Source organism: Alosa alosa, chromosome 2 (assembly GCF_017589495.1).
Source record: "Alosa alosa isolate M-15738 ecotype Scorff River chromosome 2, AALO_Geno_1.1, whole genome shotgun sequence".
In the NCBI taxonomy this organism is placed as follows: Eukaryota; Metazoa; Chordata; class Actinopteri; order Clupeiformes; family Clupeidae; genus Alosa; species Alosa alosa.
The window spans coordinates 437,736-459,821 of NC_063190.1; the positions used below are offsets into that span (position 1 = coordinate 437,736).

Genomic DNA, 22,086 nt, shown 5'->3' on the forward strand with positions numbered 1-22,086 from the left:
TCCACACTTCATTGGTAGACTTCCGAGGGCCCTGACATTGAGAACTTTGAAAAAGCACTGGTAGTTTATTTACAAGACGATTTATACAGACAGTACCTTCAGGAAGTTTACCGTTCGCCGCCGAGCAACGAGTACGAATGAACAGGTATGATAAGGGATCAGATTCAAAAAATAATTCAGTGGAAATGCATAGATTCCAGTTGCTTTTTCAAAGTTCTCAATGTCTCGTTTTAAATGTCAGGGAAGTCTATCAACGAAGTGTGGATCTACTTTGAGCCTCGTAAATGGTGTAAAACATTTGCATGGCTAGGCCGATGCCCAAGGCACCCCCATCGACAACCTGTTGGTAGCATCGGCTAACTTGCGCCAGATTTCAGAGTGCAGGGGACAAGCCGAGATGAGCTATGAGACAAAAGTTCACACTCGGGATAATGCACACCCAACATAACACACTTTAGGTCAGTATCCCACCAAACTTCTACTTTAACACATACAAAAAACATTCAGTGAGAAACATACCTTTTTTTGACATATAGCCGATATCTCAGCTGTAAGAACAATATAATAAGATTTTGCAGCTTTATACAGCATTGTTTACAATATTTGGTGTTTCATGTATATACAGTGTCATCCACCTTTATTGGCACCCCTGATAACATATGGGTAAAAAGAGGTATAGAAAATCATTGACAAGATAAAACCAAAGTTATCACAATGAAAATAATGAGGAGAAATTATCCAACCTTAAAGGAAAGAAGATTTATTCTGAGAAGAAAAAAATCCTGATAGAGCAATACATATTTTTAACTAGATATGTCATTCCAAGGAATTGCCAGTGCATGCAAATGTAGAAAATGCTATGTAAAATATCAGTTATAGTTACAGATAATGCAAGCACAGAGCTAGTTGGTAGGGTGTTGCTGGGTAGACATGGTGGTTGCTATGCTAAATAGAACAGTTGCTATGCTTGCTGCTAGGTTAATGTTGTTGGTTGCTAGGTTGACATTATAGTTGTGGTAGGTAGGGTATTGCAAGTGTAATTACTGTATAATGGTTAATATGTTATATAGGTAACACTTTATTTTAATGTGTCGTTGTTACAGTGTACCTACCTAATTAGGTACAGTGGTACAACCTGTATAACAACATGTACTATCAGGTACTATCATTGTACTTGCATTATGTATTTGTGGGTACCTACATATAGTTGTTACATTGTAATACTGAGTGCTTTTACAAAACTTTGCCAATTTGCCTAAATTTTCATCAGAGGCAAAAGAGCTGACCTGAGACCCTGCTGGATGGGGGTAAATCTGGTCATGATAGATTTGATATACAAAGACAATAAGGCCTTGACTGGAGCTAAGAATGGTTTGTCTATCAAATCAAATCATGACCAGATTTACCCCATCCAGCAGGTCTCAGGTCAGCTCTTTGCCTCTGATGAAAATTTAGGCAAATTGACAAAGTTTTGTAAAAGCACTCAGTATTACAATGTAACAACTATATGTAGGTACCCACAAATACATAATGCAAGTACAATGATAGTATCTGATAGTACATGTTGTTACACAGGTTGTACCACTGTACCTAATTAGGTAGGTACACTGTAACAGCGACACATTAAAATAAAGTGTTACCGTTATATAAATTGTTATACTGTATAAAATGCATGTTGGTTACTAAGAGGTTGAGATGGTTGCTTGGGTGCTATTGCGGTTGCATTCAGTGGGCAATACATGAATGTAGGCTACAAGCCCATTGATTTTATGCTGCTCTATGACCTCATGAGTCATGACCAGGCTCACCGGCAGCACGGGAGATACGGGGGATATGACACCCCCAGTTTTGAAGAGACGGCAATCGCCCCCCTAACTTTTGATAAGGAAATAAAGCCTTAAACAGCACACTAAATGATAGCCTATACGCTAGGCTAAATAAAACTTCCCATTAGCAGCACTACCACAGCCATCTAGACTGCACAATTCACTCTGCTAGAACTGGTTGGATATCTGAAATGTTTGATCAGTTTGTCTACTAAAAACCATGATAAACAAAACCAGACTACTTGTTTTTGTAGACCGTCTCCTGCTCATCCCGAGGTTAGCTACTATGTTAAATAACAAACTCAATTAGCCTACTGCGTATCAACTTGTTTTCACTAACCAATCAAATACAAGATGAGTAACTCTTCCATCACATTTAAGTTCTAAAACATTTCTTTCAGACATCATTTACAAGACACAATTAAATTAATTGAGTTATCTTGGTGCATAAACCCCTCACAGACAGTAAAGGTATTACTGTATCCTATCTCGTAGCGTTCAGGGGGGTCTTAAACAAGCTGGAAATGTAGCTTACTTGTGCCTGTCACAGCTAAGATGTGAGGAGTTATTTGAATTTGAGCTTTGAGCTTGGGGCAAAAAAAAAAAAAAAAATCAAATAGATAGCTTTGCATCTGCCTGAAGTAATACATGTAGCCTAGATATTATGATTTGTTTCAATATTTGACATTTTAAATATTTTTTATATTTTAATTAACTCAATGTATTTAGATATTGTTAAAATGTTGTTAATACAAATAGTTGATTATAAAGGCAAAGTAAGTTGCTAATTATTGAAATTGTCTGTTCTTTGCATGTAATTAGGCTACTATACAGGTTTTCTAGAGGAATAGCATGTTTGAACGGGCACTGCACTACTAGTGAATTAAAACAACATCAGATCCAGCAGACCGAAACAGGACATGTAATGTGGAACCAAATGTGATAATAATATTTTAACTTTACCATTTTGCCAGGGTAATTGGGTCAGATGGGGCTTGATAATTCCCCACATCCAAAGTGGGGAATGACAGAAAAAGTTTGAGAACCACTGTGCTATGACAACAAACTTAAGCTAGCTTGCGACAAGTACAGCTAAACTATAGGTCTCCCCTGAGGTGGTTAAGGGCACCCTTTACCTTAACATATTGTTTCCAAAATCATTGTGATTGCACATAACTTAATATCATGACGAACAACACTTCTGCCATGGTCTGAGCAGCCCTCTGGAGGCGATTACTGACCTAGCAACTTTCTATCTGCGGGTAGGAAACTGAAACCAGTATATATGTTTGTATGACAATTTCCTATTTTCCCTCTTTATGATCATTTAAATTAATATAAATTTGCTTCCTTTCAAGGTTGATTTTTTTCTGATTATCTTCATTGTGAAACTAAGATAAAATGGCAAATCTGTACTAGGGGTGCTAATAAATGAACAAAACAAAACATTTTCATATATCATTTTGTATAACATCAAAAAATTAGAGTTCAGAGTTTACACTGACCTTGTGGTAGCAACACATCAACAAGCCACTCTGCATGGTCTCTGTAAAAAGGAGCATACAGCTCAGAAAGCATTCCAACAGTGTGTTAATATTAAAGTTGTTACAATAGACCTGTATCTATACATCATTTTTGTCTTTTCACAATTATTTTCGTAATTATATTATTAGTCACACATAATTACCGGTTTTTACAATAGGTCTGAATTACTCATATTCTCATTCTCATCAAAATTGCAGCACCCATGTATATTGTAATATTGTAATATATTATGTATTGTAATATTGTAATATATTATGTATAACACTTTACTTGACAGTATCAACATAAGGGTGACACTGTCATGAGGCATGAACCCTAACCCTAATCCTAACCTACCTTGTTATGAAAAAAACCGAATGGCACTTAATAACTGAAGCGTTATGTTATAAATGTTTATGGCACGTTCATGACAGTGTCATGTCACTCTTATGTCGACACTGTCAAGTAAAGTGTACCAATATATTGTCTATATTGTCTGTACTGCTATGATAAATAAACATGATTCAGATTTTCAAAAATCAATACATAAAAACTTGCAATTTTGCATAGCATGCTACAGCCCACAGTGCCGGATTAGTCATTCCAACATAATTGGGCTGTAAAGGTAATTAGATTTTCACATATTTATACCCCAGAAACAAAAAAAATGACATGGCAAACATAATTTATAGCATTAAAAATCTATCCACATGCCAAATATTTGCATGTAATATTAAAATGGACCTACCCTGCAATCCTTTGACTGCACTCTTCACATATATACAAAGGAGGGGGCTTGTCACCAAGAGCCACAGAGAGAGTTGGGTCAATGCACATCTTAAGAAGAAAAAGTAAGCAGTTGAGCACAAATAAAATATCTTAAGAGCCATCTGTCAATCAGCACAAGGTATACACATACTATAATCACGCTGCCATTGCTCTTTAATTTCATGGGGTGCTGTGTGTTTGTACAGATACACAGTGCATAGTGTCTCTCTCAGTCTTTAACTAACACAAACCTTACTGGTTTATGGTCACTGATTTAAATGTACCTCTTTGTCCTAAATAGTCAGTTCAGAATGCACATACATAATCCTTAATATAGAGTGCATCATTCATCAAAGAATGTATTGGCACAATACATGACACTATTTCAAGACACACCAGCCTATTTCGACAATATAATCACATAGGCCCTAGTTTGAGGATAGAATCTCACGGCAATACCAGGGGTGTTGTGCAGTGTTGCATGTGTGGTAAAGCAATTGGTAAGGTGTGATCAAAAGTATAGGTACATATACACTTTTGATCCCGTGAGGGAAATTTGTTCTCTAGCATTTATCCCAATCCGTGAATTAGTGAAACACAAACAGCACACAGTGAACACACAGTGAGCTGAAGCACACACTAACCCGGAGCAGTGAGCTGCCTGCTACAGCGGCGCTCGGGGAGCAGTGAGGGGTTAGGTGCCTTGCTCAAGGGCACTTCAGCCGTGGATGTTGGCATGTGAGAGCAGTGCTTAACCACTTCCCCCGCCCACATTTTTCCTACTGGTTGGTGATCGAACTGCAACCCTTCGGTTACAAGCCCGAAGCCCTAACCAGTAGGCCACGACTGCCCCAAAAAAACTAAGGGGCAAATTCTCCCATGTGCATAAGTTTAAAAAAAGCACATAACAAGGTGCTTTTTACCTTTTTACACATTCTGCTCTTTAAAGAGAATTCCACATTTTTCACATCTATCCCTATTTCTCGAGGTCACCGAGTGCTATCGGTACAAAATAAAAATGAAAAAAAGTCGATGCAACCTAGCTTGAGTTGCTGCAGAACAGTTAGTAGCCAGGCAGCGACAGTGCTACATTCTGGAGGCATCTTTAAAATCATGGAGATCTATGTGATTTTTTTTTCCATTAACTAATGTCTGTCATTTATGCACCATGAAGGCAGTGACACACCAAAATCTGTGAGTTTCTTATGTAAGCAACCCTTACACGCATTCTGCCACTGACATGCGCACATTTTCTGCTAAGCACTTATGAGGGCTGTATTGAGCACCACTACAAGGTGAAACAGCATATTGCTTCATGTCGGCAGTAGTTCTAACTACATTGTAACGTGACTAATCTGAATTTTTACTTTAAATGTAAAGATTAAATTGTCTCTGTGGTGCCAGGCAGTATTTGCTGCCAATTCAATTGTAGCCACAGTTACAGCGATACTATCACACAAATCAAACAACACAAACACGTTTTATAAGTTTCAAATCATATATTGTGATAGTTTAAATTAAAAAATGTCACTTCTGTTGATGTTCAAACAAAACAGAGAGCTAGCTCGCTACTCCCTCCCCCTCCCTCCCATGCAATTAAAACTCTCCTAAACGCGCATCTAGTCAGTTATTGGTTGAAACACTTTATTTTGCCTTTGAGTGGTTGCCAACCCTTGTTGGTAGCAATTGTTTTTGTGTACAGATCTCGGAGCCTAGGCTGTCTACAGAGACGTGGATTTTTGACAGCCTGCTTATGGGGCAGGCAGCTACCGGATCGTTAGGAAAGATTAGATGAATGTGATCATTTATGTTTGGGCATTTTTTGTGCCTGAAATCGCTGATATAACCTTTAAATAATCAATATCCCTCCATACAATCGAAAATAAAATGATATTTAAACAAAAGGAAAAGTATGAAGGAGTCTGAGTCTTGGAAGGAAAGTGAGTGGTGGAATAGGTTGAATTAGTTGTATACTAGCTGAAGGGAAAAGTGAACTCAGAGATGAGCGTTGAGTGTTACCAGTGGGAGACTAGCCAGGGGAACTGCAGAGTAGGCCTACGACTTGAACCAGGGATCTTCGCAACACCCCGACAAGAGAAAAGGAAACATCTTCCCATGCCGCTGATCCATTCCATCGTGCGCAACACAAAGTAGTTTGAGCCGGTCCTATTTTGCTTAGGATCCACGCTGCTTCATAGTAACTCATCCAAGGGATTAATCCACAAGGGTACCATCCAGAGGAATCCAGTGTAACTATATCCAGTGTGAATGCTCTATTTAAAATGCTCCCGCCACGTCTCACATGCCTCGGTAACCACTCTCTCTGATAGAGCTTCTGTGTCTGGTTATTAGTGCTCTCTCTGCAGGTTTTGCCAAGCAGCCTTTTATCGTCAGCTGACTGCGTGATGTTAACAACCCCAATTACATTTAAGCAACCCGGTTGGATAAGCCTATAGTAATATATACTTTTATTATAAAGAATCTGTAGCGGTCCGCTACAACATGTAGGCTACATGTTCAAAAAACTTTAGATAACATTCCAGTATCAAATTTGGTGCATAACATGCCGAAATGGCATGGCATTATGTTTTTCCGCCATTACAGCGAAGCAGCAAAAGACATTATTTGAACCTAGAACCAATGTTTGATTTAGGTTGTATTTTGGTGTTCAACAAGACCGACGTGTACACTGCGTTATGTGTTTCTTGAAAACCAGTAGAAGAAACCCTACTAAAAATGTGTATTAATCTCTCCCTACTCCTCATCCCGGCATACACACCACTCAGGAAAAGTGCAAAGCCTACCACCAGAACCATTAATACCTTGTCTGATGAAGCTCTGGCTCAGCTACAGGACTGTTTCGCCCTAACAGAGTGGAGTGTTTTTGAGCATGAGGACCTTCAGACTTACACACAGACCTTACTGTTCTGTACTGACCCTAGGCAGATGGGCCAGGCCCTTGAGTCGTGGATCTGCTCGAGGTATTTTCCTACATGTATCTCCAATTCTAGGGAGTTTTTCCTCGCCCTGTTCCTCATGGGCCTTCTCTGATGGGCCTTCACTCTGTAAAGCGCCATGAGGCATGTGCAATGTTTTGGCGCTCTATAAGTGACTTTCATTTATACTGTGGGGCATCAGCCCAGGAACTTTGGCCTAGGCTACAAACACCAGTGCTAGAGTTCCTGCTGTGTCCACAATTTCAATTTAATGTAATTATGAATGCATCTGACACTTATTTCCAACGTTTAATGGAGGTGCTGGTGTGGTGCCATTTTACACTGAATACAGACGTGTAGAAAAGGTTTCAGACATGTTACATGATCTTGAATGCACCAGTTAGAGTTGAACAATAGGACAGTGATGTTGGTTCAGATGGTAAGGCCTAGGCTACCATGGCTGTGCTACTGCACGATAAGGTAATCACTGAATTGCTACAATTTGTTATGAATATACAGTATTAGTTGCCTGACGTTGTCATACTCCATTCTAGTCAGAATTTGAGTCTGATACTGCTTCATTGGGTCATAATTATGGGGCGTGTTTCAACCGATATAGGGGGGGAAATGTCTCTGCACTCAATTGGATAGACCTAACCAATCAGAGCAAGCTTACCGTGAGCTGTAGGGAGAACACCCAGACCATCCTTCTTCTCTACAAATGCCTTAACATTTCTTTCTGGTTGTTTTTTAAAGTTATTGCACTGTCAATAATTTGTACAACACCCAATAGCGAAATCTAAGACCAAGAAATATGTAGCAGCGTAGGCTATTTGGAAAAATCTCCTCCTTTGTTTTGAAAAATAATTCTGCTCACACAGATGCTAAAAACAGCTGGGGAAGGGTGTCGCAAACCCTTCGAGCAAACAGGTGGCCAATCAGAGATTTCAAACAAACTAGGGAACATCATGTCACAAAGCAAAAATGCCATTTTCCCTTGATTACATGCAAAAGTGAAACCGGAGTTTTTCCACATATCCACCTTGGCCGGAGTTTTCAAAAATAATCGTTTTCAGTGATAACTATTGTGTAAATAACTAACTGTGTGTGTGTGTGTGTGTGTGTGTGTGTGTGTGTGTGTGTGTGTACTAGTTAAGCAACTCTTGATAGGAAACTCTCAAACTAGCAAAGACACGACACTGTGTATAAGATAATGAGCTCACTATCTTGAAAGTCAAGATCAGACTTTCAATGAAAGTTCAATATTATTACCTCAAAACATTCACACAATGTAAATGGTTTAAAACACAATATAGGTCTCGACATAGGTGCGTTACATACCTTAACGGCAGGTTTGTTGATGGCATTGTGACACTCAATGTGCTGGCAGTGTATAGGGTTCCAGGCTGTGTGGATACAGGGGATTAGCAGTACAATTCATGTTAGAATAAGATGGTAGCATGAAATAGGCACTGATCAGGACAGCTAAAGCAGTTAGTAAAGAGGAGTGGATTAGTGAAAAGTAAAATTATTTCAGGGCCAGGTTAGGTAAAGTATATGGGTGACAGTTTTGTGTACCAGTGTATTGTAGTCCTCTGTATTCACTGATGGCACCTGGGGGCTTTAAATTGGGCCAGTAATGGAAGAGCATCTGGACAGCGGGGGGCTTCACTTGAGATGGTCCATAGGAGATAACATAGAGGAGGTCCTAAAAGATGATAAGCAGATAAAACTGTAATGCTTACATACTCAGTACCAGAGAACATATGAAGTCCATCCATGGTTAAGCTAGAAGATATGAGGCCTTTATGTCCTTTTCCTGATCCCTCTGTGCTCCTAATGCTATGCTAATAATGAAATATAATAGATCAGTTTTTGGAAGTGAAGTCTGTTTTTCCCTCCTCTTTGTTGCAACAAAACTATTTTTACATTTTTATATTCTTGAGCTGAGAGATAAGCAAGATGTCATCAGAACGAACCAGACCAATGATACTCACTCAGTTTAGGCTTCAAATAGAACAGCCAATGAGAATAATATGACACCCTGTTACCCATGGGCCTTCTTTTCTTTTCTCTGATTGTCTAACATTCTGTAAAGCGCCATGAGACATGTGTAATGTTTTGGTGCTCTATAAGTGAAATTAAATTCTGCTGGAAACAGCAGACTGACCGAGCAAGGAGTGTCGTAAAATATATACTCTGAAGCTGTAGGGGGAGCTCTGTATAGAAAACTGAGAAAAGTGCATATGGGGCTGTTTCCCAAAGTCGAGTATGCTTCCTTGATAGAATCCTTCCTTGCGAGTAGGGTTTTATGAAATTGAGTTTAGCAATATTAGCATTCCCAGACTCTACTTTGGAACAGACTAGCTAGTGTGAACGTGCAAGTCACCGCGGTCCATTTGAGAGCTTCTGCTGTTTACTGCACGCTTCTGTTTTGGTAGGGGCGCTGCTCAGACGCATGTCAACGCAGAGGGTTATGGGTATTTTTGTTCACCTGAGGATCCACAGATACATCCTTGAAAATTCTCAAAACGAAAGACCGAATTTCGGAGCATTCTTGACATTGGAACAGTGCTCCGCGGAGTTCAATAATGTGGCGACCTTGAGAAGACAGCCTTTCAGTATGCTTTCTCAACTTTGGGAAACATCCAGGGTCCCATTTTAACGATCTGAAACACATGGTCTGAACCAGATGGTTTAAATATGTTTAGGGTGTGGCCAATTGAACATTATTGTTATCTTGACGAGGTAATTCACCAGATGCCAGACACGTTGTTTAAGAAGGTTGTTTTTTATGTTTCTAAAATCAGTCATGGGTGTGTTATGGGCGTAACACCCATTAAACCAATGAGAGAGACTTTGGTCATTCCCTTTAAGAGCAAGTAGCACAACATCAAAACAGCGCATTGATATTTTGACAGTCAACGCAACTGAAGGAATCTGCTTGCACACAAGACATGAGACGTGTATGCAACAACAGGATTCCACTAAACCTGGCTTTACTAAAATGTGTGTGTGACTAGCAGAGTATAACCTACATGCATCTGCACTTGACTATTTTATGAACTCATCCAAACTGAAACAACCTTCACCGCGGTCTTCTTGGCAACAACATAACAGTTTAACACTCAGTTATTTACTTTCGCTATTGACTGACAAGGGGTTACAATCGAAAACAGCCTGAAAAAAGCAACACTCACACCGCAATAATATTAGCCTGGAAAATCCAGACCCTGGTAATCTAGAAAGATTAAGGGTCTGGCCACGAACAATGTAATGGCCCAAATCGAGGGGCACAACAAGCATGCATTTGAAAATCTCACTCCACGCAATTGGATAACACTAGACCAATTTATTCTGAATGATTCCGGACTTTGACGCAATCAGATAACACTACGACCAATATTTACTGTTCTCCAACATTGCAGCGCTGTCTTCATCAGTTTAGCTGGTTCCCCGGGATGCAAGGGGAAAAAGTAACGTGCATCATTGCTCATTGCCAGAGTGTCTCGCAGAAACAATTCCATTGTGCTCTCGCGAGAACTCTGGATTTCCAGGGTACAATAATATGTGAATGACTGAAGACAAATATTAAGGATATCCATTATGCAGATGACTCTTTGCCTGGGACTTGTTGCTAAAGGCTGCTTACATAGCTGTGCCTTTCGCTTTAGACCAGGTTTTTCTTTGTCAGTGGTGTTCTGATTTTTAGTGACCTTGAAATTGCAATTTTTGCGCTATGGGCCTGACCACACCTATTTTTTTTCCATTGATTTCAATTGAACTGTAGGGCATGGCGAAAAAATCATCACTGCCTTGGGTGTAAGATAGGAACAAGACTTGCGTCACGTTTGGCGGCACGTTGCGCCTGGTGAAAGATAGGGCCCTAAATGTTATTTTATTGCTGTACCTGTAACTCTGTAGCTTTTATGTTAAAATCCTTAAATGGTATTCTATTGATGTAAGTCTCTTTGGATAAATGCATCTGCCAAATGAAAAAATATAAATACTTCCCAACAGATTGACATCCAGCTTGGTTCACTGACCCCAACTAAACTGGCACATAATTTGGTCGTCATAACCAGGGTAGGAATTTCACGGCGACCACGACGGCCATGGCTTGCGTTGGCCGTGATGCCCCTTTGAAAATCAGAGGTTTACAGGCCATGGTGGCCTTGGTGCCCCCTTCTTTCAATATTCTGCTTTGCGTCCAAATAATAGCGATTTTTATTTAGCCTATGGCCTGTCAAAATAATCTTAGCATTCACAGCGCAAATTAATTTAGTCTTTTACGCAGTGGAGAAAGTGACAGCGCACGGCAGGAAAGAAAGTGCGTCCAAATTCACCCATTCTTCTCAGTTGAACTACTCGCAAAGTAGCCTACTCATCACACAGACATCACATGAAAGAGCTTTTTCTCAGCTTTTAAACGATGTTAGACACTACCTGCTGTGGTGAACGGTTTGCGAGAAAAGTAATTCATATAATTAAATTTAATCATACATTTTATTTAAGGTTCTGTGCCCATCTCCCTACCCATTCATCTCGGTGGAATACTTCACGAACCCGTCGTTCAACACACGACAAACCATATATCACAATAAACAGCAGACCTTACCGAACACAAGGTGTAAAGCAGTCCCCTGTACAGTTAGCCGTTCCAGAGTAATCCAGTTTTGAATTTGCAGCAAATTTCCACATGCATGGATGTCTCCAAATTTGGGCTTTACGTTTTAAAATGTGTTTAAATTGTTCTACATGATTTCATAACAGGCCAAATACAAAATAAATGTTACAAATATCGCCTAGATATCGGTAAATATTAACATCAGAGGACAGCTGACTAAGAGTTTGTGAAAGTACTAAAGTAGCCTTAATGATCACAAAATGCGAAGCATGCATCTAGGCTATTTGAGTTTTTTAAAGCTGAGCTGTGCTTAAATTGTTCAATCCATAACAGGCCAAATATAAAATAAATGTTAAATATAGCCTAGATATCTAAATATTAGATGATCAAATGATTTACAGTTATATGTAATATGTCATGTTTCATGTTTTTGTAATGTTTCATACAGTGATGCAGGTCTGCTGCTGTGAATAGCTTTGATAATTTTTATAGCTTACTACTGTATAGTTAACTTTGGCCTTGGTGCCCTGACATGTGGCCTTTGTGCCCCCCGCCAAATATGCCCAACTGAAGGCCAAGTGGCCTTGCCCCTAAAATGGTGAAATTCCAAGCCTGGTCATAACCTAGCTCAATAGCCTCAATTGCAAAATGATGTTGGTTTATCCTTTACAACATTAGGAAGATCAGACCTTATCTGACTCAAGATGCCACATAATTTATTGTACTATTGCAATTCATTATTAGCTGGCCTGCCTGCTTGTGTAGTGAGTAAACAGTTCATTTAGAATGTTGCAGCACACTAGTATTTAATCAGCCAAAGAGGACATATGTAACTCCTCTCGTAGTTACTCCCCATTTACTTCCTATACCAGCCAGAATTAAATTCAAAGTTGATCTGCTCCCTGCTACTTCTAGGTCAAATTCAAGACTCTTCTCCTCTGTGGTTCTTCGTTGGTTGAATGATTTGCCTAGTGTTCTGTGATCCTGGGATAGTTTTGAGTCTTTCAAGAGATTTCTTGTTCTATTCTCAGTGGCACCAAAACATTTTCTTCCCCAATACATTTTTAGATTAAAATATGGGCCTGTTGGTTATAGGATTATACAAGCTAAAACATATGTTTAGCTATTATATCAAGCTAAAAACATTTTTGACAGCGGAAATAATCTGTAGCATTTGTCTATAACTATCAGTGTATGTTAGGGATCTTATTTAAACACATATATGTTCATTTACATATTCATTCACATACATGTCCATGTCCATTTGTGTTCCTACCTTCCACACTTCTTGCTTGTGCTTCATAAGACATTCCAGCAGCTGACAATGGTACACTGGTAACAGCATGCAAACACAGTTCATTATATAACATCAGTCAGAGCCCAGAGTGAAATTATTTAAGTTAGAAACCTTCCCAAGATGTCTTTGAAAGTTTTACGACTTGTTTAAGACTAATGGTCAAGACAATGAAGAGATGGCAGGTTTGGCATATTGAAGTAGACCTATAGCACTTAAAATGTGCATGTATGCAGACAGGGTAAACATGCTGTTACACCCAATGGATGAACAGCAAATAAAGATTCACTTATATAGCAGTATTATGATCAATGACACCCTACCTGGGTTAGAGGTGTATTGCATAGCTATCATAAGCATAGAGGAAGCAGAAAGATTCACAAAGGCTGGCACACCACCTTCTCTTCTGGTGGAACCTACTACAAAATATAAATCAGGTAAAAACAGATTAGGTCAAGCAAAGACACTCTTTGTTCTGTATAATCAACTCACAAGATAGAAAATATGTCTTTCAAGAGCTAACCTTCTAATAGGATGACAACATAATTGTATTTTTAAATATAAGATATTTCTCATTTTATTGATAGGACAAATTTACCCTGGAAATCCAGAGTTCTTGTGAGAGCATAATTTGAATCCTTTGGCGATGAGTAATGATGCTCATTACCTATGCCCATGGAGCCAAGCTGCACTAATCACATTGGTGTATCTGATATAGGCGGGCCAGAGGTGAGCTAAACAGATGAAGACAGCACAGCAACGTGGAAGTCGGGAAACATTGGTCGTAGTTTTATCCAATTGCGTTGATGTCCGGAATCGGTCAGTAAACATTGATTGTAGTGTTATCCAAATGCATGCTTGGTGCCGCCCCTCAAGTTGGGCAATTTTCATTACTCGTAGCCAGACCATTGATCTTTTGGATTTGGGTCTGAATTTCCAGGCTAGGATAAATTATCATATTATAATGAAATTGTAATCATTATTATATGATTACTTGAATTGCTATAGGGTACAAGAGAGTGAAAAGCCAGCTCTATTTCTTAAGGACGTCTAAAATGTATAGCAAACTCCTATTGATGTTCTACCAGTCAGTCTTCATCAGTGTTCTCTTCTATGCTGTGGAGGCAGCATTAAGAGGGACACCATGCAACTGGGTAGGCTGGCAAGCTGTGCAACTGACTACTGGCATGATTCTGCTTCTCTGCCCCAACAAATGGCAATGCCATTTTGAATTTAAGACTCAATAATTATATCGACGAACACGAATCTAGTGTTGTTGAAGAAAGGGGACTGTGCGCTTCAGCATTAAAAAAAAGGGGGTCTTAAATTCAAAATGGCGTCGCCCAGAAAACAAGTGGAAAAGTTACTCCAGGTAGTGTCTGTATAAACTGTCTTCTAAATAAACTTTCAGCACAATGTTGCCAATGCCTCGTTTTAAATGTTAAGAACCTAATTACACTGTCGACAAAGTGTAGAGCTCTAAAAAATAGATTTATGTGCAGTATGAGAGATGCCTTGTTGCTAACAGAACGCCATGGAAGAATCGGTAAAAACTAGATAAGTTCGGAATGCTTTGGGTCTGGATAGGGTCACCCCTCGTCCATGACTCTAGCTTATGGTCATACTTAACATATATAAAACCCAACACTGGATTTCCCCTTTAACAAAGAATTTCACTGTTAAACAATTTTCACAATTTAATTTCAGGGGATGTTCAGTGACTTGAAAATGTTTTTGTAACCATCCCCTGACTTATAGTTTTCAATAACCTTTTGTCTGAGTTGCTTGGAGTGTTATATTGCCTTCATAGAGCAATTGTAACCAGGAATACTGATTAACCAGTGGTTGGGCCTACTACTGTATACTATTCTATACAGTTCACTGCACTCAGGTGATCTCCATTGAGAGACTACTGGCATCAATAGGTTGGACTGCTAATAGATTCATTTAAATTATAGTCAAAATGATTGTCAAAAAGGCCAAATTATATTGACCATGATTCCATTCATAAAATAAGTAAAAGAGAAAATATCCCAGGGGGTGAATACTTTTTAATAGGTGTACATATTCATCTAAATCAAATTGAATAGTGTCTGACTTGGGTTCTCAATACATGGAGGCAGTGGTGGAATGTAACGAAGTACAAATACTTCGTTACTGTACTTAAGTAAATTTTCCACGTATTTGTACTTTACTTAAGTAAAATTTATAGTGCATACTTTTGACTTTTACTTCGTTACATTTTACAGCAATCCTCTTGACAAACATGTTTGTTTTACCGGGGGGGTTGCTACCAAAGATTCTGGAGCGCTACGTGCATTCTTAGAAACATAAGCTACTAGTCTAGACCAGGCAAAGCGTGAGCTTGTAGCCATCTGCATTCGGTAGGCTATATTCACCAGACCCATGGCTACACTGTACATGCAACTGTGTTCTGTGCCTTTCTCTGTCTGTTATCTGCAGCGTTAGGGCCTCCTCTCCCGATGAGATTGCTATCCGCTGATCAGCAAAGTTACAGGCTATGCCCATGCTTCTGTCACACGCCTGATCATTTGCGGCACAAATGAATGGTAGACTATTAATGAACCGGTGGCCGGAAAAGACGTAACATTTTCCAGATTAGGAAATATTCCTTAATTGTGTGTGATTAAATAAAGATGCATAGCCTACAATTGTGGCATAACGTCAGCGTTCATTCAATGTCTATGCGTCTGCGCAAGTGAAACTGAACTTAATCATAAAGACACCTTTCTCAGCAACTTTTCTGTTCAATCAGCATAATTGGCATTACGATCCACCCGACGTTTCCCTTGTCTACCCCGTTAAACTTCAGGCTCTTGTGTTTTGCTGAATGATATTACTCAGCAGATCACCCTAGTAGAGAACCAGAATTACAGTCTCTAGAATTGTAGGTCAGAATGTAATGGGCCACAGATGGTAAGCACAATTGCATTAACTTAAAACTATCTAGTCGAGTATAACCTAAAACTAGCTTAGAAACTAACTAGATTAAAATGCCACAGCAAATACTGATTTTTCCTTTTAGAATATAGATATTAAGAGAATAAATAATATGCAAAAAATAAATTATGCAAATACTTTTACTTTTAATACTTAAAGTACATTTAAAAGCAGGTACTTTTTACTTTTACTTAAGTAGGGTTGTCATTGTGGTATTTTACTTTTACTAAAGTAAATATTTCTCTGTGTATTTGTACTTTTACTTAAGTACTGAGTTTCAGTACTTCCTCCACCACTGCATGGAGGCATGCTGGAGACACTTGTAGCCTACTTCAAGTAAATAATTAGTAGGTTGCTTCTTCACAATAGTCCAAATGTAAATAAAGTCATAGGCATAAAGGAGTTCTATTAAAGAAGTGCAGGTTAAAGCTAGATACAACGTGCTGTCAGTTGAAATATGGACACTTTGGAATCAATGAGAGGTGGGCCTATTTGCCTTATTCACCCGGCTGTGATAACGAGGCTGAGGGGTACACTTGCCATTACACCTCAGTCCAGCAGATGGTGGTGGTAATGTTCTCCGTTTGCAAACTGCCGAAAAAAGCTCACCGATTAAAGAAGAAGGGTTCACTGGCCTGTTCTTCTTCATCAGTGAATTGTTTTTTAGCAGTTTGCAAATGGAGTGCATTACCACCACCATCTGCTGGACTGAGGTGTAATCACAAGTGTACCCCTCAGACTCGTAATGGCCGCCGGGTGAATAAGGCGAATAGCTGTTCAGACGAAAATTGTGTAATGTACTATAGGTTGTTAATAGACTGTTTCTCTGTCAACACAACATGTCCCATATTACGTTTTTCAGTAGTGTTGTCCAAGGGTAGAAGGACACTGCAGCAAGTATGTTTGGAACAATAAGAATGGTACACTTACATATTGCCATAGGGAGGAAGGAGGTACTCAAATACTCAATGATGTCTTTGTGCAGGAATGGCGGAAACGTAGCTAAGGTCGAGATCATAGTATATGGTAAAGTGCTGAGAATATCATCACTGAGAAAAGGTAGGAGGCAAGTTGTGGTGTAAAATATGGCCTGTCCTAGATCTATAGGTGAGAGCAGACAAGAGGGAAAGAAAGAGAAAATAATAAAAAAGCATGATGATACATTTGGTGTAGAAAACATTTAGATACATGATTTTTCAGCTACTTCAACTATTGTTTCAGTGCATGATTTGAAAGCAAAATCAATTAATCCACACATATTTATTTGCCCGCAAATTAGCTACAAACATATCCTCTGGTCCTGGACACATTCATATCACCCAACCAAAGAAAAAAAAAACATTTATTTCAGGTTGGGAAAAATTGATGCACATTTTAATTTACAACATTGTGTTACAGCAGTGTGATCATCATCACTCACCATGCTGACCATGCTGCAGGAGGGGCACCAGGTCAAGCAAGGTGACAAGGGTGGCATAGAGTCCCTGATAGTCCAGAGAGGGGTACTCTGAGAGCTGAGCGTCCCGGCTCTGCTGGGGGGGGCACCCACCACGCTCGGCCGGGGCGTCCCGCAGAACGCTGTAAAGGAGGGAGCGAGTAACTGTAGGGTTGATGGAACTGACTTGTGGTCTTAGAGATGGGGTGAGTGGGAATGGCACAGGAAAAAGACACATGGTCATGGGCACGGCCAAATTGGAAGCCTCCTGGCTCTCCTTTCTGCCTGTACGGGACAGGATGCTGCTCCAGGGAGGGGGAGGGGGGAAGAAGGGGAACAGGGGAAAAAAAGAGACAACAAAGACACAAAGAAACAGCACATTACATTGAAATGGCACTACAGAGACAGTGTAAGTAGAAAAAAACTAAGCCCAGATAAGCTCCACATAGGATGCAGTGTCTTGGCCAAACAAAGGTTGCTGATAATATAGCTCTTTTTTCAGTGTTTTCCAATTGAAAGTAACACTAGCAACTCAAAAAGAGAGCAAACACTCACAAATAGGAGACTGCAAATGCTGCAATGATCACTGCATCTTATGCGTATCTGGTGACAAGGAGCAAAAATATAAAAAATAGCATGTTTTCAGTGGCAGCCCTGTACTTCTCCAAATAAGCCCATACTCCAAATGAAGCAACATTATGAGTCAAATTATTCAAAAGGGCCAATAGATTTCTAGGAAAAGATAAAACGCTATCTCTGTCACAATATGTGCATAGCAATATCACACAGTCTTGGGGAAAATACAGAGGTGACACTTCTGAAACATGCATTAGCCAGTAATAAACATGTATGTAGGGTCTGACAGAAAAAATAATGCTCCCTGATCACAACACATGTTTATTGCACAGTAAATCAAAAATGTGTAAATACATTATGATACTGTCTCAGTATCATTACAGAGGAAAGAAGTAATGATATCCAACAGGCATATGGATTCCAATTCTGAAATAGATGTTGCTAATCTACAGTTGGGAAGGGGAAGAAATAAACACTGTAATGGATAAAGGAAGTTGTTTCAAACAGGATGACTGGTAACATTATGAACTAATGGGGGATGTATGTGTACCCTGTTTTCTATGTCAACCATTTGCATTTTAAACTGTGATGAACCAACATAAGAGAGCATCTTTTGATGATCTAAGTTGTCTACAACAAACGATTTAGTGTGCAGGTTTCAATGTTTTAAGAGTGAATTACCACGGTGCTGTTATTCTTGAGAATCCATTATTATGGCAAAACAAATGGGAATTTGAATCTCAGGGTAGTTTCACGATCAGGGTAAACACTTGATATTTTCCACATAACCTGTCTGTGCACTTACAATTATCTAACATAATCAGATGTATGTTATTATTAGGGCTGTCAGAATAACACAAAAATAAAGCTGATTAATCACATTTCGTAGTGACATTTGACCCAGTGCAGTTTGGCTACAGTGACTGAAGGAGGCAGACGAGAAAGCACTGCTTGGTCCTGTGAATGCAAAAACTGCCAGACCATTCATACTGTACTCACATGTGGTGCATGTGTCAAATGCACGTATCTGATGTGTGTGCTATTTGTTTTTGCAAGTTTTATACATTGGAAACATTTACTTACTCACTTCCTGTTGGATGTGACATTTTACACCGATGACGCTACACCAAAAACATGTGGGGTACAATGATACGCTTCCAAGTAATCAATATGACATACATGTTGTGATATGCAGTGCAACAATTGACAAGTTATCCTTAAAATTCCTTTCAGTCTACCCTCTGGGCATAAGGGCGCGCTATAGAGTCCCTGGGCCTCACTTGGGGCCAAATTTCTGTCCCAGAGTAGAGAGTTTGAGGGATGATATGGATGCCAAATTTCATGATTTGTCACCAGTGGGAACCATTGATTTCTTACGTGGCAGGGGGTGGAGGGGCACGAGTTACCAAATGTGAAATGAATCTGATGAAACTCCTAGGAATGGTAGAGCTAAGACCAATGAAATAGCCATTCTATCTGTTGCCAGATGGTGGTGCTATGGCAGACATGTATTTTAGACATGTAAATATCATCATTACCATAATAATCAATGAACTGTTAAGTTTCAGCCAAATCAGCCAATGCTTTGTGACATTGACATGTTTTGTGTTTATTCAGCAAAATATTTAAATTAATTGCATTTGAAACACGTTTCAAAATATCAACAATCCCTTTACTATTTAACATCAACATCTTGACATAATGTCCTCTTATTTGCATATGGTTCTGATGAACCACCTAGGAGAAGTGTGTTGAAATCGATCATGTGCCACGACTAATAGCCATTCTGTTGGCAGATGGTGGTGCTTTGCCAAATATGCATTGTGGGCATGTGAATATCATCATTACCATAAAAACCTGTGCGGTTTGAGCCATTTCAGGACATTGCAACATATCAATTTAGAATCACCAACTTCTCAACATCACGTTCATGTATACCAACTTTGACATGAATCGAATTAATCGTCTAGGAGAAGAATTTCAAAATTGATCATGTCACAACGTAACCTGACACCGCCAGATGGATTGCTTCGTATTTGCTCCGCATATCTATCTGGGAACTTTCCGTTGGAGAACGTTTCGGAGGTGGCGAAAATATTGGTTAGCTGATTGGATAAACCATCTGACGGGCCAAATCAACCAATCAAATCAACGAAGCGTTCTTCTAATGCCATATTTTAACATATAAGTGAGGTAAGTAGCTAACGTTAACGTTTTTAAACTTAACATTTGTATGTGACATGAACCTCATCAATGACAATCCCCACCAAGTTTTCATGGTAGGCTACACTTCTGAAGAAAACTTATTCCTTCTCGTTAAGTTACTAAGATTCAGGGCTAACACTTACTGGAATTGGCCGTGGAGGATGTCTGTGTCCTTCATTCCTCCCTGCTACTTTGCAGAGACTCCTAGCTTCCCCAGGAATACTCGAATATTCGGATAAAACTTCAGCGACAGCTATGCTCATCTCATCCGTGGAAGTCGCCATGTTGTTTAAATTGAACAGTAGCTTCTCGTTGCGTCACACCTAAACCCGCCTTAAAAACCAACGCTGATTGGACGTTTTTTTGGCCAAAGGCTCCAAATTTTCTCTATCGGAGAGATGCCAGACTGATCTGCGAGGGAAAATCTAAGGCTCGCAAGATCAGGATGGTCTCCCGAGGCTAGTCACAATGTACAAAATCCCAAATACCTCACTTCCTGTTTGGTATGGCTAATGTAGTGCACATATAAAACTTGTTAGTCTTGAGGAAATTCAAATTCATTCTTGACCAAATTTTGCGTGTGTAGGTGAAACAATATGCCAACCACGAGACTAGGGAGTCCCTGTGCGAGTGAATTTTTGTATATTTGCAGACACATGACTGTCACGTGATGGCATCATGGGCTTCAAAAAGATAAGAAAATGTAAATGTATTACATTATGATGAAGTGAACACCATTGCTTTTACATCTTTGTAATTCAAAGTATTGCTTTGTTCAGAGTCTAATAGTCATATAATGCCAGGGATGTTGCTGGATGAAACGGGTCATGATTGCACATTTAAATAACTATTTAAAAAAGTGATAACAGCACTAATATTGTTAGAAAAGCTACTGTTAACATTACTGTAAATTAACACCCATAAATATTTCTCGGATAAAATATTGCAAAGCAATATGGTCACTTTACTTGTCATGCTCTTATCCGTTGCAACATAGTCAAGTTATCCATATCATATCAGATCATGAAATAATAACTAGCTGTCATACAGTTTTATTAGCTATCCTAGCTAACGTTTATTCTGACACCTAGGGCAAATGTTAAATTTGTCAGTTTGTACAATGTCCAGCGAATAACTAAGCTTACTTCTTACATCTATTAAGTTAAAGAATGGAAAACAATTCAACAGTACTATCCATATACATTCAGATATTGCCATAGACTGACAAAGACTTTGCAAAGTCTACTGTCCTGTTCAGAGTTTACAGTAACCGTCAGAGTCTATAGCAACCTTGACGAGACTGAAGAGATTACAGTGCAATCGTGGTTGAAATACTCACGAAACACAAAGAAAAGAAAACAAACTAAAATTGCATCTCTGAGGAACTGCAAGAGTGGGCTTGATCAGGTGCAGTTTTCCAAAAGGATCGCAACAGTACCTCATTTTTCGGTCAGTCCGTGTCAAATCAGATAAGGTTGTTGCTGCACCGTCTCAGATTTTGATCAAACCTTATCTATATCATCAATGGGTCCTAAAACCAAGGCCTGGGAAATATTTCTGTGCAAATCTTATGTCTTCATAATATCTTTTTCAGACCTTGAAATTCTTTCATTTTTACAGCTTGAAAAACATGTGCCATGTTTGGGCATTAATATCTTGACAAATATTTTCCCTAGCCTCCTTACATTTTCTAGGGTGGAAGACCAACTCATAAAAAGCATGTGTAAACAATTTAAAGTCTGTACTAAATGTCTCCTGACTTTCGAAAGTGCCCTAGATTTTGGAAAAATGAGCATTAAGTGTGATATTGAGGGTATTTTTTGCCATTTGGTATCAGTCACCATTTCCTCTTCAAATACATCAACAGTTTATTAATGTTTTCCCACAATTTGAAGTCTCCACATGACCATGACAATAATAAGGATAAAACAAGG

The 22,086-nt window shown here is 39.2% G+C and overlaps 1 protein-coding gene across 8 annotated transcripts in view; it reads right to left on the reverse strand.

Annotated features, from left to right (window-relative positions):
• LOC125284068 (protein unc-79 homolog) overlaps nucleotides 1-22,086 on the reverse strand; it is a 257,979-nt gene that overhangs the window by 191,452 nt on the left and 44,441 nt on the right. For 5 of the 8 annotated variants that reach the window (XM_048227828.1, XM_048227800.1, XM_048227810.1 and 2 more), the window contains exons 3-11: nucleotides 17,357-17,673; nucleotides 16,867-17,037; nucleotides 13,299-13,394; nucleotides 12,958-13,013; nucleotides 8,633-8,762; nucleotides 8,396-8,460; nucleotides 4,099-4,187; nucleotides 3,332-3,372; nucleotides 520-548 (exon numbers count right to left, since the gene is read on the reverse strand). In XM_048227828.1, the coding sequence (XP_048083785.1) occupies nucleotides 520-548; nucleotides 3,332-3,372; nucleotides 4,099-4,187; nucleotides 8,396-8,460; nucleotides 8,633-8,762; nucleotides 12,958-13,013; nucleotides 13,299-13,394; nucleotides 16,867-17,037; nucleotides 17,357-17,673 (994 nt within the window). Of the gene's footprint in view, nucleotides 1-519; nucleotides 549-3,331; nucleotides 3,373-4,098; nucleotides 4,188-8,395; nucleotides 8,461-8,632; nucleotides 8,763-12,957; nucleotides 13,014-13,298; nucleotides 13,395-16,866; nucleotides 17,038-17,356; nucleotides 17,674-22,086 lie in introns of those variants that run through there. The other 3 variants (XM_048227819.1, XM_048227837.1, XM_048227846.1) reach the window with 3 other exon arrangements.